The 26,226-nt window shown below is 41.0% G+C and overlaps 1 protein-coding gene across 5 annotated transcripts in view; it reads left to right on the top strand.

Annotated features, from left to right (window-relative positions):
- Positions 1-26,226, top strand: part of GREB1L (GREB1 like retinoic acid receptor coactivator) — a 133,078-nt gene that overhangs the window by 101,738 nt on the left and 5,114 nt on the right. For 3 of the 5 annotated variants that reach the window (XM_077184770.1, XM_077184782.1, XM_077184775.1), the window contains 18 exons: positions 460-594; positions 2,493-2,690; positions 3,522-3,702; positions 5,108-5,300; positions 6,719-6,852; positions 8,910-9,249; positions 12,231-12,346; positions 12,694-12,938; positions 13,960-14,522; positions 14,969-15,071; positions 17,956-18,111; positions 18,317-18,456; positions 20,185-20,346; positions 20,657-20,864; positions 21,541-21,706; positions 22,402-22,629; positions 23,907-24,048; positions 25,182-25,382. In XM_077184770.1, coding sequence (XP_077040885.1) covers positions 460-594; positions 2,493-2,690; positions 3,522-3,702; positions 5,108-5,300; positions 6,719-6,852; positions 8,910-9,249; positions 12,231-12,346; positions 12,694-12,938; positions 13,960-14,522; positions 14,969-15,071; positions 17,956-18,111; positions 18,317-18,456; positions 20,185-20,346; positions 20,657-20,864; positions 21,541-21,706; positions 22,402-22,629; positions 23,907-24,048; positions 25,182-25,382 — 3,611 coding nt within the window. The remainder of the gene's footprint in view (positions 1-459; positions 595-2,492; positions 2,691-3,521; positions 3,703-5,107; positions 5,301-6,718; positions 6,853-8,909; positions 9,250-12,230; positions 12,347-12,693; positions 12,939-13,959; positions 14,523-14,968; positions 15,072-17,955; positions 18,112-18,316; positions 18,457-20,184; positions 20,347-20,656; positions 20,865-21,540; positions 21,707-22,401; positions 22,630-23,906; positions 24,049-25,181; positions 25,383-26,226) is intronic. The other 2 variants (XM_077184784.1, XM_077184779.1) reach the window with 1 other exon arrangement.

A 26,226-nucleotide genomic window follows, 5' to 3' on the forward strand; every position in this document is an offset into this window, starting at 1 on the left:
CTTATGTGTAAAAGAGTGCTTGTCTCCTTCACCTGTGTGGTGGCAGTTCATAACCCTCTAGCAAAACATTTTTAACCCTGTCTCAGCTGTTGAATATAATAGCAGGGCATGTAATACTTACGTAACCCATAAGTACACAAGTGTTTTCTAGTTTGTGCTTTTAGCAAGGTTTTAGAGGTTGTTTTATGGTGTGTATTTCTTGGTAATCATCAGATGTCACCAGTAGCTGTAAAGCCACAGACCTGAAATTATAACTGTGGCTCCTTTTTAAAAAAAAAATAAAAATAATCCAGTTGGTAAATCAGTAGATAGAAAGTATTCTCCCTCCTTCTCTTCCCTGTATGCCCAGTCCCTTGCCCGAGTGCAGATTTGACACCAGCTGTGGGAGAACATGGGTGTATGTAATGTTCAATGGTGTTTCTCTGAAATGGTTTCCTGGTGTTGCTCATTCTGGTCTAGGTGATGATTTGGACAAGCTACTGGAGAAGATGCTACAGCAGCGAGGGGAAAGTGTCATTATTCCTTTTAATGGAGATGTTAGTGAGTGTGTGTCATCTCAGGAGGCAATTGCCATGGTTTCTACACAAGAACCAGGTAATTTTTTTTATGTGCAAGACATTAAATAAGTGAGTAGCTCACTAAACGTCAAAATGCCTACACCTCAGGAGAATCTGAGGGCACATTTGCAGTCAGTGTGCCAACTTTAAAATACTAATACTGCCAGCTAAATGTAGCAATACAGCAATTGCTCAGACAAAAAATCTCTGTAACAACCTTCAGCAATTTTTTTCCCCTGATGTTTCTATATTCTATTAGCTAAAACATGTTATCTTCTGTTAGGCATCAGGCAGAGTAGGGAAGATGTTTCTTTGTAGCACTGGCAGAGTGGATTCATCTCATCTTTTTGCTCAGAGAAAAGGAATGTAACCTTGAGTTTAAGGCAGAGGGGAGTTGTGTTCTCCTGATCTCCTCAGCTGTCCTCTTGCTTGGTAATATGCATTAAAGGCTTGTGCTCTGAGGCTTAAAATTTCAGGGCATGTGTTTTAAGATCTTGGGCTGAAAGTGTTAGGCAAGTGTGATCTGTAAATTGTTGATCTGAGATGCATCTTACTCAGCATAATGTGATGAGATGCTTAAGTGCAAAAGGTAAGCTAGGCTTTCCTGTCTAAAATTGCTAATTTTCAGAATTATTTAGCTATTCAGACTTCTAAACATACTTTCCTTTTCATATCACAATACTGGCAAAAGATACACTGAGCTGTTGTGAAGACTGAGACTCTTTCAGGTCCAGTATCAAAGCAAATTCAACCTCCAGTAAGCTTTTTTCTGTGAAAGAAAGGTATGCTATTGGTTCATATTAGTTAACTTAAATTCATCTATTTGGTATTAAATCTAAATGAAAGCAAAATGGTTTATTGTCTCCACATGGATCAGGAGATCCAACTAGAAGTGCTGCCAGGCACTGTGTTCTGGCACCCTCAGAAGTACAAGTCTCAAGCTTCCTCAGAGGATTAATTTGAAAGGAGAATGATCCTTAGATTCTGGGGTTTTTTTTCTTCTTACTGTGTACCTTTTTTTAAACCTTCATATTTTCTCAAACAATTGTTCTGAGTTAGTTTTGTCCTTAACATGTACAGTGGTTGAAGCTCTTGAGAAACTGCCTGAATAAAAAAAATAAAGAATTAAGTCTCCTAGGCAATGAGAGGGACATTTCTTCCTTGGCAGATCTGCTGAGATGGACACTAAGGCACATTTGAATGGGAGATGATCACATGTGCATATGCACACATGAAAACATGTCCCTGTGTAAAACCAACACAGTGGTAGAAGTGGCATAAACAAAATTGTAATACTATTACAGGATTTAATCTGGTAATCTGCAAGTGGAAAAGTGGTTGATGAAGCATGGATTGTTGGACATAGAATTTACCTCATGGAAATACTGAAATGGAACATGCTTTTTATTTTGAAGAAACATGAGTGCTCTGATCAGTCTCTCAGTTCTCTGCATCTAGAGTGATATTGATGTTCATTAAGTCCAAATAAATCTGAATTTCAGGAGAACATTAGAGCTTTGTACCTCTCTCTCTCTGCTTTTTATTATGTGTACACATGCACATCTTTATATATATCTAGGTATGTGCATGTATATTATAGATGTGTTGGTTCATTTAACAGAATGCAATTCATTGTGTTGGCATTGAGTTTCCTTGGGTTAGAAATCCTTAAAACACTTTGGGTATTTTAAGAAATGGACAGTGCTATACTTGAGGTCATCTGATATATTACCACATTTTTACCAAAGAAAGAAAGTTGGCATTTGTGATCTGGACCAAACTTTCCAGAGAGTAGAGATTTATTCTGGTGAGTGATGTTTTTTTCCTGATAATAGAGGGTAGGCTGTTTGGAGGGTCATGCTTTGCTGGGGGGGTGGGAAAGTAAACATGTTTCTTGCTGTGTTTTGTTTTCTTTTTCAAACAAACACACTCTAGATTTGGATGTTGATACCTTCCAAATTTACCAGCCACAGCTCACAGTTGCCAGAAAGCTCTTGTCCCAGGTTTGTGCTATAGCAGACAGCGGCAATCAGAGCCTGGATCTGGGCCACTTCAGCAAGGTGGACTTCATCGTTATAGTGCCCCGTTCAGAAGTCCTGGTGCAGCAGACCCTTCAGCGGATTCGACAATCAGGTAAAAGGAAGGGGAGGGAAAATAGGCTCATAAACCCCAGTATGGGATGGTATTACATCATTACTGGTATATGGGGAAAAGTAAGCTGCTCCAGCATATCTTTTGTCCTCATAGTTTGTCTTTTATTGTACTCCTCAAAAAAAAAAAAAAATTTACAAAATCATTAAGAACCTGAAAAATACCTAATTGATCCATGTTTCAGAGTAGTTTACTTTTTAAATTCAAATGGCATTCAACATCATATACATTGCACCATGCCTAATTTATGAATATGACAGCAATATATCTTTACAAAGACTGGTTGTATTGACACAAACATAGAAGCCGAGCATGAAAAGTATGATATGATTGATATGATATGATATGATGTATGATACGATATGATTATGATATGATTATGATATGATATGATATGATATAGTAGTAGGAAGAATCAATTTTACGTAAATTAATGATATTTGCAAAGGAAAGGTCAGGGTGACTTTTTCTGACTCAAACAATATTAATATATTAGCTTAACGTAGGCAAGTTTGGCCTAGGATCAGTCATGGAGCGTAACCAACTGAGTGCTCTTTTGGAAATGTTTGTGGAGTCCTGATGTTTTGCCCCCACTTTTTGATAATGTGAGAAGTTTTTGAAAGGTCTTCAGGCACTTTCTGGAGGAAATCCAGAAGCCAAGGAGTGCATTTTGGCCTCCATTGTGAGAGAAATCACATTTGGTTAATCGTCTTCCTACTGGGGCCTATCAGTGGTTTGGCAACTTCCCACTGACCCTTCATTTTTGGATGCACTCAAAGGAAAATATTTTTGTTGTATTCTCCTTTTTGACAGGTGTGCTTGTGGACTTGGGCCTAGAAGACAATGGGACAGCCTATCAGAGAGCTGAGAAATACGTGGTCCGGCTGGACAATGAGATTCAAGCTAAATTTGAAGTTTTCATGAGGCGGGTGAAGCAGAACCCCTATACGCTCTTTGTGCTGGTTCATGACAATGCCCACGTGGATTTAACAAGGTAGCTGCTCCAGTCTGCTGAAGGCAAACCATCCTCTCCCAGCATCTTCCCATTAGGTTTTTCAGAAGACTTAACATCTTAGACTCATATTGCTTTGCCTAGGCATTTTTAAGGCATTTTGTGCCTTATAATCCAAGAGAATCTCTTTTGGTTGCCCATACTTATTCTGATTCAGCTGAAGGTAGGTGAGAGTAGTTTCAGATTATTGGATGCCTAAGAGGTCTCTTTAGGGTTGTATGCTATGGTGCTGAAATCTAAGGGAAAATGCTGGTTTTTGCAAATTTCTTTGTTCTTCTTGTCTTTTTTTTCTGTTCCTATTTTTTTTTTTCTGTGCTCCAACCCAAATGTATCCGATGCTCACTAGCTGGTTGTGCTTTAATTCATGTTTCTATCTCTGATAATAGTGTTGTTTGTGATATGAGAAAGCCTACAGACATTTTAAGTCTGCATCATAAGAAAGATGCCATAGCTTCTGTAAGAAAAGGATTTAAAGAAACAGCTGTATTGAATTTGGCTTTCGGTCTAAACACAACATGTATACACATGCAAAAACATTTATTCACACCAAATCACACGTTCATATTGAAAGAAGAAAGAAATAAGTAAAGCTGATAATTCTGTTCTTGTTCCATGACTAAACTAAGGAGAATAATGTGGTTTAAACATGATATATAAGGTTGTAGGATTCTTTTCAATATTAGAAATAGTGAAAGGTGTCCCTTCCCATGGCAGAGGGGCTGGAACTAGATGGTCTTTAAGGTCCCTTTCAACTCAAACCATTCTATGGTTCTATAATAAGCAAAATACTCTCCTTGAAGGACAGCTGAAAAGAGACAAAAGCAACATTATTTCTACCTGGTCTTCCCATTCACTTTTTTTTACTGTCCTTGCTCTACTTTGAATTTGGAATTTCTGAATATATAATGGAAGTAAAGGCAATTTCAGGAGCTCAGAACATCAGTAGACTTGCCAGCTCCCCACCCTTTTATAAATTTGTTAATTCAGACTGGAAATGCCACTGGATTACATAAAATTGCTGCTATATCCTATCCCCACAGCACATGGAACAATGTTTCTTAGTGAGAGGGGTTTTATCAGCTTTGGCTTATTTTTGGTTTCCTCTGTGTGATGCTTTTTTAAATTGTCACACTAATCCACCTTCTCACTGTCAACAGATTTTGATCCTTTATTTAGGTGTTTGTTGTTTTCCCTTGTTTTCCTGAGCTCACCCACAGAGAACAGTCAAACATTTTTTGAAGTCTTTTACCTTTCCAAAGAGATTTTTGGAAAAAAACCCCGTGGTTCTCCGTGTCATGTTAATTTAGAGATTTTTCTGTAGGAAGAGAGTAATCCATTGAATTTCAGGATGTCTGTAAAGCAATTCTTTGCATTCTTATTTCTGCAGTGCCATTTCAAGTTCCCTGTCACATGGTGAGCCTAATCATGGTCTGGCTGATAGAGTTATTAATTGCAGGGAGGTGCTTGAAGCGTTCAACCTCCTTGTTCTTCAGGTCAGCTCTTTCCCTTATGCCCTGCAAACACAGCAGTCCAGGATCAGCTCTAGCAATGAGGTACATTGGATACAAGCTGACACTGTGGTAAGTGTTTAACTGTTAATTTTAACTGTGAGTTTTAATGTGGAATTCATGCCTAACAGAGTCTAGAAAATGCTTGTGTTGGGAGGGAGCTCTTTCTCTGCTGGAGTTCATTATCTCAAATTCCAGATGGACAGCCCTGAGATAGTGATGGTAGAGGTAGCACCTGATATTTAGGACTAGGAATTAATCAGTTTTCTATATCCAGTCATGGAAGATGAGAATCCACTTTCTGTGCTCTGGTCAGACAAAGCTATGTAGACATGCCATAAAGCTCCAGAGCTGCCTTTCCCTTTTCAAGCAGTCTGACTTTTGACTGTAAGTTACATGTCACATAGCCTGTCATGTCTGTTCATTACATTCCCAGTCCTAGTTAAAGTTCTGTGCTAGGTTAACAAGTTTTGGTGTAGTAGGTGCTGTCACTGTGCAGAGGAAATGTCCTGTTGGATATTCTGCACTATTAACTTTTTCCATCATTTCAGCCAGCTGATTCTGAGGATGTTTTGGATAAACCTGCTAAAAATAGCATTTTCTCCTATTACTTGTTTGGTGTATTTATATCAGATTTGACTTTACTGTGCTGAGTGGACCATTTATTTCTGCAAAGTGTCTTAAAATGAGAGCTGTAAAAAATAGTTAATGTAAAATGACAGAATGAATGAATATTCTAAGTTTGCTTTTTGGTTGATTGTTAATATAAACCATGTGGTGACCTTCTAAAATGGTCTAGACAATTTTTTTGTTTCCCAAAAGTAAAAAAATTACCAACTTTCAGTCCTCTGATTAAAAAAATAACCCACAAGAAAGGGGGAGACTGTAGGTGGTTAATTACATTCCTAGAGATTACTGCTGATATAAATGCACTGGAGAACATGCTGTGCTTCCATCAAAGGCTCATGAAATTTGAAACACAAATATTCTGTCTTTCTGATAGCTGAATGCAGATTTACATTCCAACAAAAAAAAAAATCACTAATTTGCGGTTTTCATTAGAAAAGCATGTAGACTCTGACAATCAAGAACAACTTTGGAAATTAATAATCCTTGTATTTTCAGGTTCTACTCTAAATAGAAATGAGATGACAGTTGTCAGTAGATTTAAAGCCAGAGATAGGGGGTCAGAAAATATGTAGCAGAATTCTAGAAACCCCGTGCAGTCACAGGTAGCAGATAATACTGAAAATTTTGCAAGGACCTACATATGTCTTTCCTAGCTGTAGGCAAATAATAGGTTAAGTAAAAAAACAATTTACATTTTATTGTATTCATTGAAACAAATAAATAGCATCACTTAGGGAGAATGGATAAAAAGAAAGGATTCTTTGGTTGGGAAAGTGCTTTCCACTTATTTTTTTAAATGACACAAGAAATAAAAATTTGTTCTAGAATACCTATATTTTTGCTGTTTGTGCATGAAACAGGATGATGCGGCAAGTGAAGAAAAGCTATACTTTGGTTTGAATGAATACAGCAAATCCCTCCAGTGGGGAGTCACAAGTCCCCTTCTGAGATGTGATGAAACCTTTGAAAAAATGGTCAACACGCTTTTAGAAAGGTAAATAATAACATGGAAACTTGGGATTCTGCCCAGTTGGGATCTTAAAGATACATCTTTATGAGCCCCATTATAGGGACGAAGACATGATGACCTTTGATGTTGATCTTGGAAAACATGAAGTATGTGCAATTTTATTTTTGTAACAATTTTAGTGCAGTTGAAGAAGGGAGTGGATGTCCTTCATTTGTTTATAGAAGAGATTGGGTCCATTCAGCAGCAAGCTGAATTCAGCTGTGCTTCTCTCTTCTTTTGGCTCAGCCCTCACTGAGTTCAGAAGGTAGCACAGGTTTCATGCCTCACCACTTCTGGTGTCTCTCTCGTTGGTAGTGAGGGTGTTTCAAAAACAACTTTTGTAATTTCAGTAGTTGGCCATGGTTTTGGTTCCTGCAGCTCAGGGCCTGTCAGTACCCTGCAGCTGCCTGAAAAAGCTACTTTCATGGCACATATCCAAGATACAATTAAATGTGCCCACTTCAGGAGTAAGGGGAATACTGTCATTTCCAGCAATGTGGAGTTAATCTGCTGTGCATATCAGCAGGACAGATCCCTTATAGCACTTCCAATAATAGGTCTCGTGTTTTCATATTTGCTAGAACAGGATTGTTCTGTGTTCAATACTGTGTTTTCTGTTTTAATTAGGTCAATATAATAGTTGTAAATGCATCTGTATTTATTAAGTAAAAGTATGTTAAATTAGCAACATTAATAATTAAGTATATCATTAATACTTAATATTGTTATTATCTACAAATAGGCAATAATAATTTGGCCAGTTCCTTAGATTTCTCCTATTCTTTCTGGTCAAATCCAGTGGAAGAGATAGTGGTCACTATCACTCTCTTTCTGTTTAAGTGTGGGTGGAAAAAAGGATGAAGGAGGATTTATGTATGTGCAAATAATCATACGAGATTAGGATAATACTAGAAATTGATGGCAGGTGAACCTCTCTACCTTGGAGCCAGGCTATGTTTTTTTTTGTGGCAGTTTATCAGTTTAGGGTCTGTTTTCAAGAAACTGGGCTATTCTGTCTGGGTGGATGAGCCATTCAGCCTTACAAGCTGAAAATATTGCTGACATTTTTGTATTATAAGAAAGGCTCCATTTGTTTTAGTAGCAGAAGTGCAGTGGGTACTTTTATGGCAGGAAGAGTAAAAAGTATTTTAAAAATTAACTGGTTTAATGACTGGCTGATGGTATCCAGAACAAACTACTGTATCTACTGGCTAAACACAAACCCAAAACTTTCTTTAAATGGATATCATATTGTCTATTAGATTACTCAAGAAAGACACCAGAGAAATTTGGAACTTCTAATTATTTTAGTTATTCAGACTTATGTGACACAAGACCAGCACTCAAAGCATAGTAGTGTAGTGGTTTTCTGTATTATGGTGGCAAAGGAGCTCATGGGAAATGTCTAGAAATTGAGTGGGTTTTTTTGCTCGAGTAGGTTTTAATTTTATTTCTCTTAAAATTTTACTTCATATTTGTTGTCACTGCATGTAGCTGTAATGAAAGCAATGATGTTGGTTGTGTAAGTTAAAAAGCAAAATGGGAGTTCAGATTTGGCTCAGAACCAGCAATTCCTATTGGTACATCCAGCTTTCTGATGAGAGATTGAGAGTTGTGAAATTATGAAGTACTTTTCCCACTAACCACTTGAAGCCACGATGGTCCTCAAGTTTGTAGAAGAAAAAGCTTGTGGAAAGCAAAGCAAGCTTGTATTCTTGGAATAAAATAAAAAAAAAATTATAAGCATGTGTTCTGGGAATAAATTCGATCTGAGGTGTTTCTTATCTCCATCAAGCCAAAGATCTTTAGCTGAAATTTTGGACTAGATCAGGGTAAGAGAAGTTTATAATTCCTGTTACTTGAGCTCAGGACTTGGGCCAAATTTGTTCAAAATTTTTGTCTATGAAAATGGGAGACTTCATTTTTTGACCACTACTGGAAAAAATAGTCACTTTCTTCACTATGCAGTCCTGCTTTTTGGCTGATTTTCAGACAGTGCTGTGATTTTGCGCGTGCTAATGCAGAACCGTGTCTCCCGCAAGGTACCCGCGGCTGCACAGCATGGTGATCCGCTGCTACCTGCTCATCCAGCAGTACTCCCAAGCTCTGATGGCCCTCACCACCATGGCCTCTCTGAGGGATCACAGCACACCTGAAACACTCAGCATCATGGATGACCTCATCACAAGTCCAGGAAAGGACAAGAACGGCTGTGGCCACATGCTGGTCATCCGGGTGCCGTCGGTGCAGCTGGCCATGCTGGCCAAGGAGAGGCTGCAGGAAGTCAGGGACAAGCTGGGGCTGCAGTATCGCTTTGAGATCCTCCTGGGGAACCCTGCCTCGGAGCTCACTGTGGCCAAACACTTCGTCACACGGCTCAAGGTCAGCAGGAGCTGAATGTTTGTTTGTGTGCTCACTGTAGTCATCTGGCTGTTGTAGCTGTTTTGTGGTTATTCCCACGTGTTTATAGGTGAATTACGCTGTAGGGAAAGGGCAGGTGTTCTGTATCTGTCACTGTGAATGCATTTCTGTACTTGGAGCATAAAAGGTAGAGAGACTTGGAGCAAACCTGAATTGTTACTGGTTCATGAAGTCAAACACCAGCTGTTATTTCACTTCTTAAAGTTGAATAACAGCATGCATCAGATAGGGTTCATCTCTAAAAGCAGAGCTCAGATCTCTGTAGGCAAACTAATTATTTCCACCAACTTATCTGTCTGTCTAGTGTATCTGTTGTCTGCTCTGTTCATCTATCTTCTGCCCTTCTGATAACTGGTAAAGTATACTGTTTGTCACAGATTTCTTTCCTCAACCCCTGCATGCTGAAAGCCTAAAGAGTCTACATGCATATATGCCTAGCATATCTGCACCAGCCTAAAATTTTGCATGAATTTAAAAGAGCATGGTTCAAGTAGCCAAACCCACTTCATGTATTGACCTCACTACATTAAACAAAGGGGAGATGAGTTGTCTGCCTTAGGTATCAGCCTGAAAGTAGTACTGGTTATCTGTCCTGAACTTTGCTCACAGAAATCTTAATTTTCTGCTTCTACTGTGAGTTACACACTGTATTCAAAACCACGGAAAAGAGGAATGAAAACCACCGAAAAGAGGAATGAATTTTTTGAGCCTGTCTGAGAGAGCATGCCTACAGCCAAAAGCAGATAAAATGTCCTTTAAAGAAACTATGACTCCTGCTTCTCAAATTTTATGTGCAGCAGGAGAGGGAAGAAAGTAGTCATAAATGAGACAGTGGCATGTGAGATTAACTGCTCTGTGCTGGTGGGTTTTTTTGGATAGGCATGAATCCCACTCTTAAATAATACTGGGTTGAATCCTGTGAGGGCTTCTTAATAGTGCTTTGCCATAATGAGTTGCAGCCCTTACACAGTGCTGAAGCAGCCTATGAGGCCTTGACTGTGGAGCTGTTGCAGGTGGATATCCATGTAGACATTTGTCTGGAATAGAGGAATTTTATCAGGTAGAGAGTGAAAAACTTTCTTAATGATTCTTCTTATTCCTCTCTCCAAAACATAAGATGTGTTTTTGGACTGAACAGAGCTGTAGGATTCTTTCTTCTTTTCTTGCAGTTTACTAGAAGAAAAGCCCTCAAATCTGAACCATGCATATGAAGGGAGTTAAGGAGAGGAATTCAGTTGCCCAAATATAAGCCTGTAATGTCTTTTTAGGTGGGGTGTCCCAGTAATATTTCAGAATAATAAAGGTCACCTGTGAGGCTGGTGCTGTGCTACCATACCTGCTAGTCTGGTGCCTGGGATAACACAAGTTTTCTGATGTGGTGTGAGCATATGTTTGGGGAGCTGATTCCCATTATAAAATTCATCAGCCTAGGTTATTGCAGACAAATTTGATTTAGTCTCTATGCTGCTGGGCATTTGTTCTGACATTAGGTGGAGTACTGAAACTACAGGACTAGAGCCAGTGGAGAGCTTTCAGTATGAGCATCCCAGCCCTTTTTTTGATGTGTGTATGGGGAGAGAGCAATATGAGGCTACTGAGTGCTGAGGCTCAAAATGTGGTCCCACCAATAAATACTCTTGGTTGCAGGAAGGATGTGACCTCATCATGACCATTTTCAGAGGCAGGGAGGGAAGTTTTACAGGTGTTAGTGAACCCAGCTGAAAAGTGTGACTTAACTTGGTCCCTCTCTCTGATGGCATCAGCAGAGTGTGTGGTGCCACAGCAGGGCAGGGAGGTGGGAAGCTGTCTCTGCAGTGCTGGTGGCTGCATTGTTCTGTCAGACAAGCTTGCTGGTCAGCTAGACCAGCCAGCCAGGTTGTTCCTCTCCATCAGGGAGTCAGAGCTACAGAATGAAACAAGAGATGGAAGACAAGTTAAATTAACTATTTCACTGACAGGGATGCTGTCATGGCATACCCTTTAAGTGTAACAAGAATCAAACTGTTTAGGAGACATTCAGAAGTGAGATGCCCTGAGGGTTGCACCTCTCTGACCTTCCTGAGAAAGATGGTCAAGAAATATATCTTCTGGATGCAAGTTTACATCTCAAAGCCCTAGGCACTCATTATTTTTAGGTCCTTATGCTAGCAAAAAAGAAAATCAAGGAAAATCAAAAGAAAAATTGTCTTCCCCTATTTCACTTTATAGTCATGCACTTTCACAGAAACTTTGTTTTGTGGAGAGGCAGAGGAACACACAGCTGGACTAACCCTTTTGAGCCAGAAGTTCTCTCTCTGCTGCCAAGGCTGCTTTCCCAAGTCATTAGATACTGCTAGTTAATTGGGGAAATAAATTTTTTCAGTAAGCTCTGCTGGACTGGGGGGATTGAAGGATGTAAGGACATGAGACTGGTGCTACCAACCTTTCCAGTGCAAAGGGAAAATGGTGCAGTTTTGTGGTCTCAGGCCTTGATAGACTGTGGGTAAAGAGTTCTTTCAGGGGGGGATTACCTCCAGGGAAAGGTGAAATGTGTTTCTGTCATGTAATCTTTCCTTGTATAAAATAATTAAACCAGGTTCATTGGCCCTTTTTCATACTCCACTTCAAAGTCTTACTTTAGCTTTACATTAATATCTTTTATCTGTGCAAACAACGCATCAATGGCTTTTTTCTCTGACAGCCCACACTAATGCCACACCTGGTGAATATTTCCAGCACTGAATAACGTATGCTATGCACCCATTTTTCTTTGCATTTAATGCTTGGCTAACAGTTGGCTACCAGAAAACAAATGCATGCCTGCACCCAAGGTCTCCTTCCTGTTGGCCCTTGAGTAAGCAAGCTCTGTATAAAAAGCAAAAGCAGGAACTGGTGAAAAAAGGAAACAGCAGAAGATTTAGAAGATTTCATTTAGGTGTGACTGGAATATTCTCTGTTCACAGGCTTGGAGGGGCAATGAGCAGGATGACTGGATTCCTCGCACCTATCAGGATCTGGAAGGTCTACCTTGCATTGTTATTCTCACCGGCAAAGACCCTCTGGGAGAGACTTTCCCCAGGTGCTGTTATTACTCTTTCAGTGTGGTTGCTTTCTAACATGTTTAGATAAGTTGGGTTTGATTCTATCTAGCTGTCTTTTCACAAAAGAAGCATATTTTTGCAGACTTCAGTTAGAACTGTTTAAAGGTTTGAAAAGTGCAGTTTGTGAAAAGTCATGTGTGGGTCAGTAAGTGTCTGTGCAAAGTATGAAGGAGCACACCTTATGTGCTGAATATTTAAAAATAATTTTATATGTATGGGCAAATAAAATTGTTAATGAATTTTTAGTAACCAGTTAAAGACAGGGAGTGTTCTTCAAAGTCAGAGAAAACAAAACTTCTTTTTTCATTTGAGTTGGCTTTCCTAGGTCGTTGAAATACTGTGACCTTCGACTAATTGACTCCAGCTACTTAACTCGTACTGCGTTAGAGCAAGAGGTGGGCCTGGCATGCTGCTACGTCTCCAAGGAGGCAATTCGAGGGCCTATTGTAGCTCTTGACCTCAGTGAGAAGGAGCAGGAGAAGGCAAATGGCAGCGAGAATGACTCTGACGAGCTGCTGATAGACTTGGACCGGCCCCAGAGCAACAGCAGTGCTGTCACTGGAACCTCAGGTCAGTTATCCTACTGTTGGTCTGGAAAACAAGTCTTTATTCCTGAGTCACTGGAATTTGGATGCAAACAGTGAGATGTTTTCTCAAATGTGGGTTGCTTAGCTGGATTCAGCTGCAGGCTAGACAATGAAATGTTAGTTGCAGATTCTTCACACAGTGAGCAATTTTCCTGTCTACTGCTAAAAGGAGACGGTGTTTCCATGGAAGGGATGGTGTGCCATAACTAAGCGTCCCTTGTGATTTTGATTTTTAAACTTGTATTTCACATTTGTTGCTAGCTTTGTTCAGTGGATCCTGAAAAGATCTTAAAAATCAGACCAAAAAGGGCTAGCATAAAATTCTAGGAATAGAAAAACACTCTGTAACTCTGGGAATACCTATGGGTGAGGATGGATATCTGCCTCCTTGCCAAGACCAACAGAATGGCTGGGTCTTGTCCTACCTCTTCAGGTATCACCTCCCACCAAGCCTTCCATTCTTTGCATTCAGCAGACACTTCTGGTTCCTTCCCTTTATTTCCCTATGAGTCTGAGGTATTAAGGCAGCTGAACTGGGTCTTTGCTATGCACCAGGTCGTCCCATACACTAACTGAACCTGACAGGTAGGGAGGAGGAGGGGACATAGCCCAGTTCACGTCAAGTTGCAGTGAAATAAATGCTCTGTTCTTCATAGAAAGGAAGATACAATTGATCTGTGTATACAGTGGTTTGTTAAACTTGACTTTCAGAGCATTGTACCATCAAATTCCAAATCCTAGATGGGAAATGATAGATAGCATAAAGAGATGAGGAGTGAGCACTTGGGCCTGACCCCTGTTGCAGCAGGACATTTGCCTCCCCAGCCAAAGGGACAGACAGATATAAATGATTTCTTCTTACATGGTGAAACACTGACCTAAGCCACAGCAGCATTCACTGAACAGAAGTGTTTGTGCATTAGGATTGTCACATAGATCAAATGAATTCATGGATTTCTTTCATCAGTCAGTAACTTTTCATTGCTTGCTATTTGTTTTCCCAGGCTCCCTGGCTGACAACGGTGTGAGCTCCTCGAGTGCCACAGACAAGTCTCAGAAGCAGACGCCATCCCTGAACTTTCAGGCTGTGGCACACAGCTCAGTAGATGAGGGAGCTTACTCCAGCTTTACAGCCAGAGAGACCCTGAAACAAGAGTGTGACTCGCTGGGTAACCAGATGGCCAGCAGCACCACCCCCAAGCTCTCCTCGCTGTCATCAGTCTCCCAGACTTTCCAGTGGCCTGCCCAGTCAGCCAAGGACAGCAAGGCCCTCCGTGTGGCACTGCCGCGCATCGTCATCCTGTCCAAAGCTGCCTACTGCCTCCTGAGCTCGCAGAAAAATGGGAACTTGCCTTCCTCCTCTTCCCTCCTGCCTCACGCTGACGTGTCTTGGCTGAGCTCCCTGAGGCCTCTGCTGCACAAGGACATGAGCAGCGAGGAGCAGTCTCTGTACTACAGGCAGTGGACGACGGCCCGGCAGCACCACGCGGACTTCAGCAATCAGGCCGAGGCGTCTGGCACCAGGACTTTTCACCCCCGGAGGCTGCTTTTGACAGGGCCACCACAAGTAAGTTCCTCCTGCCTTTTCAGCAGTCTGAGGGGGGCCAAGTTTGCAGTGATGTGTTCTGAGGTCAAAAATCAAAGTCAAATTTTAAGGCTAAGTCGATGCTGAAAGTGGTAAGGAGAGGAAGGGTGATGCTTTATGTCATGTTTTAGCCTAGGTGAAACACATGTGGGTGGCACTGGGCATAACATTGTCAACAGGAGAGAAGCAGTTATCACTGCTGATCTCCCTGCATACCAAAGTGACACAGGCTGTGACCAGGTTGTGCTCAGAGACCAATTTAGTAGAAGTGTTTTCAGTATAGTGGGCAATATTACATCTTGCAGTGTTTTCAGGCAGAGCTGAAAACAGAGCTTTGGGATAAGCCCAGAGGCATTTATCTGAAATGTACCAAACTTCCACTGTAGTACTTTGGGTTGGCATTTAGACTTTTTCCATCTCTGGCTCAGGTTGGAAAGACTGGTTCATACTTGCAGTTCCTAAGGATTCTCTTCCGCATGCTGATCCGGTTGCTGGAAGTAGATGTGTATGATGAAGAAGAGATTAATGCCAGTAAGTATTTAGTAGGTATTCTTAAGATGTATTATAAAGAGCCTACCTGTGTATTAGTCAGCACGGAAGTTTTTAGGCTCATTAAAAGACTATGAATTACACCTACTACATGTCCTCTCCATTGGTGTGTAGCTAGGCTCTAGGTGTCTGCATATATTTCAGTATACATTGATAAAAAAGTGAACTTTGTAATGGGCTTATCTGAGAACTATTAAATGTATTTTGGGTTGATACATTTGTGTAGCACTCAAACAAAAGTGAACACAAGGCTGTAAATGTGCGACATCTGTCCATGTTCTCTCTCCTTGCAGGTTTTTAAGTGCTGTCTGCTTTTTAGCAGACAGGACATTTAAGAACATTTTGTTCCTGGCTGAAACCTAACTATTATTTATGTTTATTTAGAAGTTATATACCCATTTGCAGTAAGATTGTCTCCTGTCTGCAGTTTGCAGGTTTTATACTGAGGAGAAAGGACAGCAGGATCTTCTTTGGATTTGTGCTCATTTGTCAGTTCTCACAGATCCATTAACTGCCATGGCAGGACTTTGCCTTGAGAAGAGCAAAACCTTTTAAAAATTAGTCCTCTTCATGGTGTTCTGGTACATAATTCTCATGACCATTAGACTGGCATCCTGAAAATGTAGTCGTCGTTGAACCTTTGAAAAGACTAATATTTCTGTTCATAAAGTGTTATTAATGCAAAAAAAAAAAAAAAAAAGAAAAAGAGAAAAAGATATTTTCCTTTGATTTGGAGCTTTGGGGCAGTTATTCCCTTGTTACTTGAACTAAAGTACCTCGGAAACTTAGGATGAAATCTCAAAATGCAGGAGATGTTCTGCACCATGCTGGCTGGCCTGTTGAGATCATGGCAATGTATCACACCCCTGCCAGGAATGCATGGAACTCCAGCAGAAGGGCAGTTTGGGTTTGGTTGGGGTTTTTGGTTGTGGCTTTTTTGCTCCCACTACTTCTGTTGGAATACTTCTCCAGAGCCCTTGTGTTCTCATTATTTTTAATACTACTTTATTCTCTGCCCCAAATATGTTTCTGTCCCATTTATATGCATTCTGTTTGGAACCAAAAAACATAATAATTTAAATTAAAATACTTTTTCTCTTCTTTGAGGTTTGTTTCTTTGGAATGGTCAGGCAGCTATCTTACCTCCCCTTCAGCATTCACCTAGGTAGTCTGGATCTTCTTACAGGATTCTCACAAATGACAGGCTCTTTATTCTCCTAATCAGTTTGGTACTCTGGCCTGCACATCTATTTTCAATTTATCCTTCTGGTGCATGGGTGAGCAGAACTGAATGTTTAACCAATCCAGCCTACAACAGCTCATGTGTTTCCCTGCCCCCACTGAAAGCCCCATGATTGATGAAACCTGTGAATGGTCTTTTCCATTCTCCCTTTTCAGTGGCATTGATGCTTAGCTGGTACTCCAGGTTTCTCAGCAACTCTGTCATTTCCAACCAAGGTGCTCCCAACCTGCTGCAGAAATGCTTATTATTAATCCTTCAATGTACATATGACTCACATTTTTTCTGTTAAATATCACCAAGTTTTTGTTGTTACAGTTGTTGAGGCCATTGAATTCTGTCCTGCTGATCTTTGATTCCTTTTGCATGTTGACAATGACTTTTAGGAGTGTACCACCAGCAAACTTAAACCAATTTTTTGTTTAAGCTGGTGAGATTAGTGAAAATATTAAACAGTGTGCCCCTCTATTGAACTTTTAACTTCATTGGTAATCTCACCTGCCTTTATGCTTACAATTTTACGTGCTGCCATCTTCTATCTAGTCAACTCTTTCAATTTACAGACCATTCTCCATTTTCTTCAGCTGTATTAATAATTTGTCCTATAGTATCATACCAAGTACTTGAGTCTAGAAGGATAAGATTCATTGCATTTTCTTTGTTCAGAGAAATAGGTATTTCATGGCCATGAAATAATGAAAGTAACACAGGATTTCTTTAGTCAACCTATTTGCATTTTATCATATTTCTAATTTAATTCAACATCTTTAATTACTTCCTTCACCCTCTCCAAATTTTGAATATTACCCAGGTCAAAGTAATGGACTCAGAGCTCTTTAGATTACTGTCTCTCCTTTTGCAGCAGAGTAGGGTGAGCGTGTGTTCATCCATATACCCAACCTTCATTTCACCTGAGTTCACTTTTCTAAAATCAGTAACCTCAGTTACACACCTATTTTCATGTGTTCTTCCATCTCATTTTAATCTGAATTGACTCATGTTCAAGCTGCATTCCAAAGCTGTTTTTTTAGGCCAGTGTTTTCTACCATTCCCATTGCTTAAACTTGATTTTCTACTTTAGACTTATCTCTGTTGGATCAGTACAGAAAAGTTTCATTTGATCCTTGCTGGCCACATCCTATTCTGTAATAGGAGCATTTCTTCTACTGCCTTTATCATGTACCACCAGCTACTAGCTCATAAATATACACAGCCTCTCTTTCCTTGCTTTCATCCTTCTGCCTTTGGATACTTCTGCTTCTCATTTAGCCAGTGCTCTTCATTCCATCACAGAGGGGCTCAAAACTACTACACCTGTGCCTTCTGCATAAATAGGTCCATTCATCTGAGCATTTTAAGCTTAAACCAAAGTGAATTATACCTCAGCAGCATGAAAGATACCTAGGAGGCTTCTCCTCCTGCACACAGTTTCTAAGGAATTGCCATTTCTTTGGAATGGCTTAGTGTGCATTGTAATTTCACTGGTAGTATTTATGGTGTTCAGAGATGTTGCTCTGTGTGTGTGTGTGCCTGTGTGAGTTCCAATGCAACTGTAAAGCAGCAACCACCACATAGGCATCATTTGGTGGGTATCTGATTCTGCTTACCTGAAGTGTGTTGTTGCAGATCATACAGAAAACAGTGAAGTTACTCAGTCTAGCAATGACCACTGGCCAGACATTGAGATCTTCAGCAAAATATCTTTCGACCTGAGTGTACATGACCCTAAGTACAGAAATATAAGTCCTGTGTACACAGAGCAACTTTCAAGAGTGAAACAAGGTAAGTAAAATGTAGACTTTTAAAGGAATACTTTCCTGGAGAGATTCAGTGTTTATTGGTTCATTTGAACACAAGTTCACAAGAACCTTTAATCTCCAGAATGAAATGGAAAAAAATAATTTATGTATTCTTCACAGTGCCAGGATCACAATATCTGTTTTTTAACGCTCCTAAAATTTCTGTTATTTCTTTTCTTTGTGCACAGAAACAAGCAAAGAAACAAAATCAGAGGAACCTAAAAAAAGGGAGACTGTGTCCATGATGCTGACTAAATATGCAGCTTACAACACCTTCCATCACTGTGAGCAGTGCCATCAGTACATGGACATTAATCCTGCTGCACAGGTTGGTGTCAAGGTCTAAGCGTAAACTGCATCCTTGGTTTTTTATTGTGGTCTCTCCAGGCATACTGCTCTCATCTCAGAACTCATGCTTTCACCTTGCCTCAGATGGAATTGTTTAATTCTTCCATTCTCAGGGGAGATATTGAGCTACAGACCCAGGAGCATCAACTGTGTCTGCCACATTCTGAATGAGCAGTTTTCCTCTGCAGCTGCCTCTGGCAAAGGGTGAATATTGTGATTAGTTTTCTGAAGCCAAAGCATTATTCAGCCTGTCCAGAGGGTTTGCAGTGTCTCATGGGAGAAGACTGTAAAAATTAAGAGAAATGCTTGTCTAACCTAAATGCCAGCCATCCACACCTGTGATGGGAGATGGCAAGACCTCCTTCTTCCTTGCCTTGTATGTAACTGTGCATCCATCTCAGCAGTAGCTTATGAGTCACTGGACCGAAATGAACATTTTAATCTGTTTAGTTAAAAAAACCTTTCATTTCTAAAGCAAACAGTAATGCTCACAGAAGACTGGCAAGTAAGATTATTCCTGGTTAATAGCTCACACATTATTTCTTAACCAGCAGCAGCAATTTACCTGGAAGTTTCTTATCTCCATTCATTCATTCCTTGCTTGCTAATGTTTTCCAGCAGCTTGCTATTAAGATATGGCAGTGTAGACACCCTGACCTGGCAGTGCACAATGCCAGTTCCCTCAGAGCAGCACCAGCAGGTCTAATCTAAACCTCATGCTTCATTAAGTCCATTGACAGAAGCAAATGCTCCCCAAGGACATCTGTTGTTCCCTCCACTTATCTTTGTGCATGTGGTTAAACATAACTAGTACTAATAACTATAAACACCTACTTCTATGTGTCACTGTGAGCTGTGTATATAGAATTAAGATAATTAAGCTCAGGGAAATTACACTTGCAAAGGGGAGTCACTGGATAGCAAACATTATGAAGAGAGAGGGATTCTTAAATGCTTTAACAAAACCTAAATAAAGTTGCTTTCATTTTCCATCTTAGGCTAATTATTTCAATTTTTAGCAAAATATTATGGAAAGCTCATTGGTAAGAGTAATTGATTTGACTTTGTAGTAAGACAGATGCTTTTGTAGGATGACATCTATCAGCTGTGTAGGCATTTGTATACACTTACATGGTCAGTGCAGTGCTGGGTAAACTTAAGCTCACTCAAATTCTTCATAGCCTTGTTAATGGTGCGGTCTGCTTTGGTCACACTACTACTTAGGAGAGTATTGCCACAGGAAAAATACTATACTGACACCAATACAGTAGTGCTCCTGCTGAGGTGTCTGAATGATGGTGCATGCTGCTGTGGAGGCAGCCCCACATACTGCACTGCTCTTTGAACTTCCTGGGTAAATTGACTTGGACAGTTTTTTTCCTAGTATGTATGCATGTTTATGTATGTGTGTGTGTGTGTATCTGTATATTTGACTTCTGTTTGTAAATACTGAGAAATAACTCCTAGCTGAAATGGACTTCAGAAGAGTCCCGTTTGGCCAAAGACCATTACTGGTACAGAAAGCTGATTCCTTTAATAGCAAGGCCTCAATAATGCACCTTTTTGTGAGGAACATGATTACTGCAAGAGTGGTTTGGATGTTCTTCTCTGATGGCTTCCAGTACTGTGACTGTAAGAACTCCTCCTCCTTGTTACTCCTTCTGTGTTACCTGCTGGAAACCTCTTTTTGCTGCTTGTTGCTCTTCAGGTGTCTGACTCCACTCTGCACGCATTCACGTTTTCATCCTCGATGCTGGGAGAAGAGGTTCAGCTGCATTTTATAATCCCCAAGTCCAAAGAGAACCATTTTGTCTTCAGCAAGCAGGGAAAACATCTCGAAAGCATGCGACTCCCACTCGTTTCTGACAAGGTGCGTTGGTGTGCTGCTCTCACCCATCTGCTGCACGCAGGCAGCTTGGCATACATATGCAAATTAATGGGAGGAGGTTTTTTCTGTTGTCTTTTTGTTTTGAGGTCCTTTGTGTAAATCTTTCCTGAGTGCCCTTAGAATGGGTTTTTTGAGGGCAAACATCCTTTTTTTCTGTTCCTAGCGTCCAATTCATATGTGTTGCAATAATCAGTGATGTTAAAATGTGGTGTAAAAAATAAACAAATGGAAGTCCCTACCAGGAATAACCTGCTTTTTCACCCTAATGTTGCCAAAATACCTTGTGTTCCAGCAGAATTTGAATGCAGTCAAGAGTCCTATCTTCACCCCATCGAGTGGACGTCATGAGCATGGACTCTTGAACCTCTACCATGCCATGGAAGGCATCAGCCACCTGCACCTCCTGGTAGTCAAGGAGTATGAAATGCCACTTTACCGAAAATACTGGCCCAACCACATCATGCTTGTCCTGCCAGGCATGTTCAACAACGCTGGAGTTGGTAAGAGACACCATCAATGCATTGCTGTGAAGGTACCAAGATCTGCATTGGACAGTGTGGATCATGCTGTTGCAGGAAACCATGCAGCAGCTCCTCACATACAATGTCTGCGCAAAAATGCAGAAGAACTGCTGTCAGGGGCATGGAATATATGTTTGCATGGATCACTGCCTCTTCAGCTTAAAGTCTGATGTTTTATGGGCCATATTCACTCATTTTACTCAATCTTGCTGTGTAAATTCTAGATGTTTAACATATATTCAAATTGCAATGTTTTAGTTAGCAGAAGGTAAATATTAACTGCAGCTGAACACTGGGGGCTTGAACTTTGGAATTTGTTTTCATGGATGCTGAGTTTATTCTGCAAGAAGTTTTAAGTAGCTTCAGTTTTAGAATCTTAGCCCTTTCTTGGTTCAAATTACTTTGTTAATGCCCAGAGAATAATGTTCTGCAGAGCATCTTAAAGCATCCAGTCTTCTTGGAGTCTGCCTTGTGGATTTAATCACACAAGGGACATACAGAAAAAGGGACATACAGATTTCTTTGCAAACTAAGGTGATATGAGCACTAAGTTCAGAAAGGGTAATGACTGCAGATGTTTGTGTTACCTTTCTCTGGAAAGAGTGATAAAGTCTAATAAAGATGTCTGTATCTCTTCTTCATGGTATTTCCTCAGGTGCTGCCAGGTTTCTTATTAAGGAACTTTCCTACCACAATCTGGAACTGGAACGAAACCGCTTGGAGGAGCTGGGAGTGAAGCGCCAGTGTGTGTGGCCCTTCATCGTGGTCATGGACGACTCCTGCGTCCTGTGGAACATGCACAGCCCCCATGAGCAGTCCAGGTTGGTGCCCACCCACACTGGCTCCTTGCACTGCTCCAGCACTGCCAGCAGCACATCTGTGACCAAGGTCCAACATCTGGCAGGGATGCCAGCATCAGAGCAGTAGGAAGGCCGAATGTTTGTCTTGTTGGCCACCAACATGCAGTTCAACACCTGCTGTTGAACACTTCCACATGACTGTGCCCTTACATCTGTGTCAGTACCTCCAACAGACCACTGATTGTGTTTGTTCTTTGCCTAGAGCCACTCTTCTTTCTAGCAACTGTTTGAGGGATTTTTCAATATGTTACTTTCTTTTGATTCAATTTATGTTTCTCAGAGCAAACAGTTTATTTGTGAAACTTAGAAGGCATTAAGCTCTTGACCTTCTCAGTGCTTACACTGTCCAGTACAGAGAAAATAGCATTCCAAAATTTATGTGTAACATGACTTCTTTTCCCTTCTTAAATTGCTGTGTAAGAACTTTGCTGAAAGGCTCATTTTCTGATTGGCTGCCCTGATGAAGTGAAATTAGTTGCCTGTTGCTAAAAAGTCTTAATTTATGTATATATTTTTACAGCATCTGGAGTAAACATTCTCAGTTGTCAATCGAATTTTTTGGTCCTTTTTATACACACACATGTATATATTTGCAGGGTATGTAATACAAAAATAATAAAATATGTTTGTATGTTGTGTATGATGATGTTTTGCAGCCAGTCCCTGGAGCCTGGGAGTTTCAGCAAGAATGTGTCTTTGAAAAGTGTCCTCCAACACATTGAAGCCACCCCCAAAATTGTTCATTATGCAATACTGGGTGTTCAGAAATGGAACAGCAAGCTGAACACCAGGAAATCAAAGGCTCCGTTCTCCAGGTGCCATGTGCGTGATTTTATACTGCTCAACATAGACCTGACCCAGAATGTGCAATATGACCTAAACAGGTAGGCAGCACGTATATCTCTGTGGAAAAATAGCATCTTGGCTTGATAAGAACCTTGTCACAATGTTTCTGAATGCTGTTGAGATAAACAGAAAGATTCTACCTTAGGTAAGGAGTGCACAATCACAAAAATAAAACACAATGTGATAAATGTTTCATCTGAATGAGTAAGGCATCAAAATGAAACTGCTATAAGCCAAGAAAACCTGGGGAAGACAGATCAAGGGCAAGGAAGGGCTTCAGAGGACCGAAAAAATGAGGAAAGAAGAAACTTGAGGATAAAAAAATAATTGGTTGTACCCAAAGTCCAGGAAAGGAGCCCAAATGGCCTCAGTTACAGGAAGAATGGGGAGTTTCCAGAGTGCCTAGAGGGAGGGATTCCTTGTATTTCTTTCAGAGATAGCTGTCCTCCCTGCTGTCACTTGAGTTTGCAAAAAAAACAGATGAAAACATTTCTACTATTTCCTTCCTCCCCACCCCTGCACTCACCTAACTTCATCCTAAAGCATTTGCAATAAAGCAGCCATATCATGGGCCTTTATTGCTAGCTCTCATCACAGATTGAAGAAATACTCAATTCTTCTTCTCCCCAGACAAGTGAGTTCCAAATAAACCCTGTTGTCTCTGCTGGCCATAATGGCCCTGGGGCTTCTCACCTTGGGTTCCTGCTGTTGTTTTCAGGGATCCTGTGTGTTTCAATGAAGAATTGTAGCCTGTCAGAGCAAGCTGGTGTCACTTTCAGAGCTCTTGATTTCACATTCTGTGTCAGGTTGAATCATGAGGTGGGAGTCAGTCCATAGAAATGAACAACATCATGAATAGTGGAGGACTAGGGTTACTTCCCAGCAGCTTTTTCTCACATAGCCAAGTATTTGTTAAAGCCATATTTTTCCCCTTGATTCCAGTTTATGGAGAAATATGTCATATGGAACTGGTTTGTTCAGAGGTGGAGGTTGGTCACTGCAGAGCTTCTGCCAAGTCTGATGCCAGTGTGATGAGCATGTGTGCAATCCAGATTGGGTGTGGGGAAGAAGCACACAGGCACACTGAAAAGTGAAGACTAGTTTGGGTTTAGGGTGACCAGCAGCTGCTTTCCTTGACCAGGAGCACATTGAAGGAATGAGTCTTTGGAACTCTGCAGAAAATTTGTGGCACCATATCAGATGATCTCCAAAAATCTCTGCTGAGCCCACAGTGGTGCATTTTAGCAGGGGGTTTGTGAATGTTTGTGCACAGCAGCCACACAGCTGCTTTAGTGATCTTGTGTTTAATGTCCAGGTACTTCTGTGAAGATGTGGATTTTAATCTGAGGACCAACAGCAGTGGCCTCCTCATCTGCCGCTTCAACAACTTCAGTGTCATGAAGAAACACATTCAGGTTGGAGGACAAAAGGACTTTGTTGTGAAGCCAAAAATCATGGTAAGTCTGGTATACTTAAGTGGCAAAATCAGGACCTGTTTTCCCTAGAAATAATGAATTCTTTAGTTCTTTAGTCTTTAATTCTTTAGTCTTTAGTTCTTTAGATTTATTTTGTACTTATTTGACATCTGACATTCATGGCTTAATCCATGGTAGGGCTGCTGCATCAAAAATAGAAAACGAGAAACATTTTGCTATTTATAAATTACTAAACAAATCCTCATAATCTATTAGAAGTTGGACAGAGATTGGGAAGAGTTTGGTGTAGTTTTTCAGTGGTATCTCTGATAGAGGAAGATTTTGCAGACTGATCCAAAGCAAGCAAGTTGTACCAGATTCAGTTTTAAAAATTCAGCACAGCTACAAGTTTTTGGTGTTTGCTGATTTGTGATGAGTTTCAGTCCTTGCACTTCCTAACAAAAAGAGGGCTGAAGAAAGGCTCTGAAAACTACAACCTTCTGAAATCCCCCCACGAAATCCAAGTATTTTTAAAAATATATAAAATATTTTACACAGAGTATGTTACACCTGTGCCTATGGAGATGTATTTCAAAGGATTGTCTTTAATCTAGGAATCTTACAGTTTGTGTTCCTGGTGGTTTTCAACACATCCCACACCATCTTCCTTTTAAAAAGACACCTCCTGTACTTCACAATTTAACTGACTAAACTCTGGCTTTAAGTATTTTTGGGTTTAAGTATTTTTTAAGATCATTTTCTGAGTTTCCTTTTCTTGTGGTTGCAGTGGAATCTGTAGTAACAGACTGGCCTATGAGAAAACTCCATAGAAAACACTTTTTATGGATGACTCCTCACAAGGAGTATGTAATATCATATAATGCCCACAAGTAAGGCAGGATGAAGGCCACTGTGACAGTTGGAACTCCACATTTTATGTCTCTTCTTTAGACAAGCAGATATTCACAGAAGTACAGAGCAAGCACAGAACGAGCAATTAATTTATTTCTGTGCTTTGGTGCTATGTTAAAATCGAGTGGGGAGTTTTGATCCTTTTGTTCCTTTTCTCTCTCTTCCTGCTCTGTCATGCCAGTCCCTTCCCCAGTTAGAGGAACTCCAGCAGATCAAATACACAGAGTAGGTGGTTAAAAGGGTTCCCCTTGGTTTCACTGCAGGTCTCAGACAGCGTGGCACCAATAATGCCTCTTCAGTACGTCTGTGCCCCAGACAGCGAGCACACATTGTTGGCAGCCCCGTCTCAGTTTCTCCTGGAGAAATTCCTTCAACATGCAACCTACAAACTCTTCCCCAAGGCCATCCACAACTTCAAGAACCCAGTACTGGCCATTGACTGCTACCTGAACATCGGGCTGGAGGTACAAGAGATTTGCAGGGATGATGGGGACAAGGAAATGCAAACCTTTACTTCAGTATCTTTGTTGTGTTGAAATGCCCTTCCTCAGCTTCAAGGGTAACGTTGGAAGACTTTGGTCTGAAACAGATTCTGCTGCTGGAAGTAAAGGACCAATCCACTGGAGGAGCTGGTGGTGAAGCCTCCAGCTGGCTGGTGTGGGTAGAGACCAGAGGTCTGTGATGTATTAATGTGACTGCTGGGCTGTGCCAGGTCCTGCACTTGGGTCCAACAACGCCATGCAGTGCTACAGGCTTGGGGAAGAGTGGCTGGGAACCTGCACAAAGGAGGAGGATCTGGGGGTGCTGGTTGACAGCAGCTGAACATGAGCCAGGGTGTGCCCAGGTGGCCAAGAAGGCCAATGGCATCCTGGGCTGTGTCAGCAACAGTGTGGCCAGCAGGACCAAGGAGGGGATCATTCCCTTGTACTCCTTGTACTGGGCACTGGGGAGGCCACACCTCAAATCCTGTATTCAGGTTTGGGCCCCTTAGTTCAGGAAGAACATTGAGGTGCTAGAGCATGTCCAGAGAAGGGCAGTGAAGATGATGAAGGGTCTGGAGCACAAGTCTGATGAGCAGCAGCTGAGGGGGCTGGGGGTGTTTAGCCTGGAGGAAAGGAGGCTCACCTTATCACTCTACAACCACCTGAAAAGGAGGGTGTAGCCAGCTGGGGATCCACGTCTTCTGCCAGGTGACAATTGATGGGATAAGGGGGAACAACCTCAAGTTGTGCCAGGGGAGGTTTAGATTGGATATTGAGAAAAATTTCTCCATGGAAAGGCTTGTTAAGCAGTGGAACAGGCTGCCCA

The sequence above is a fragment of the Agelaius phoeniceus genome, chromosome 1 (genome assembly GCF_051311805.1).
Source record: "Agelaius phoeniceus isolate bAgePho1 chromosome 1, bAgePho1.hap1, whole genome shotgun sequence".
Lineage (NCBI taxonomy): Eukaryota > Metazoa > Chordata > Aves > Passeriformes > Icteridae > Agelaius > Agelaius phoeniceus.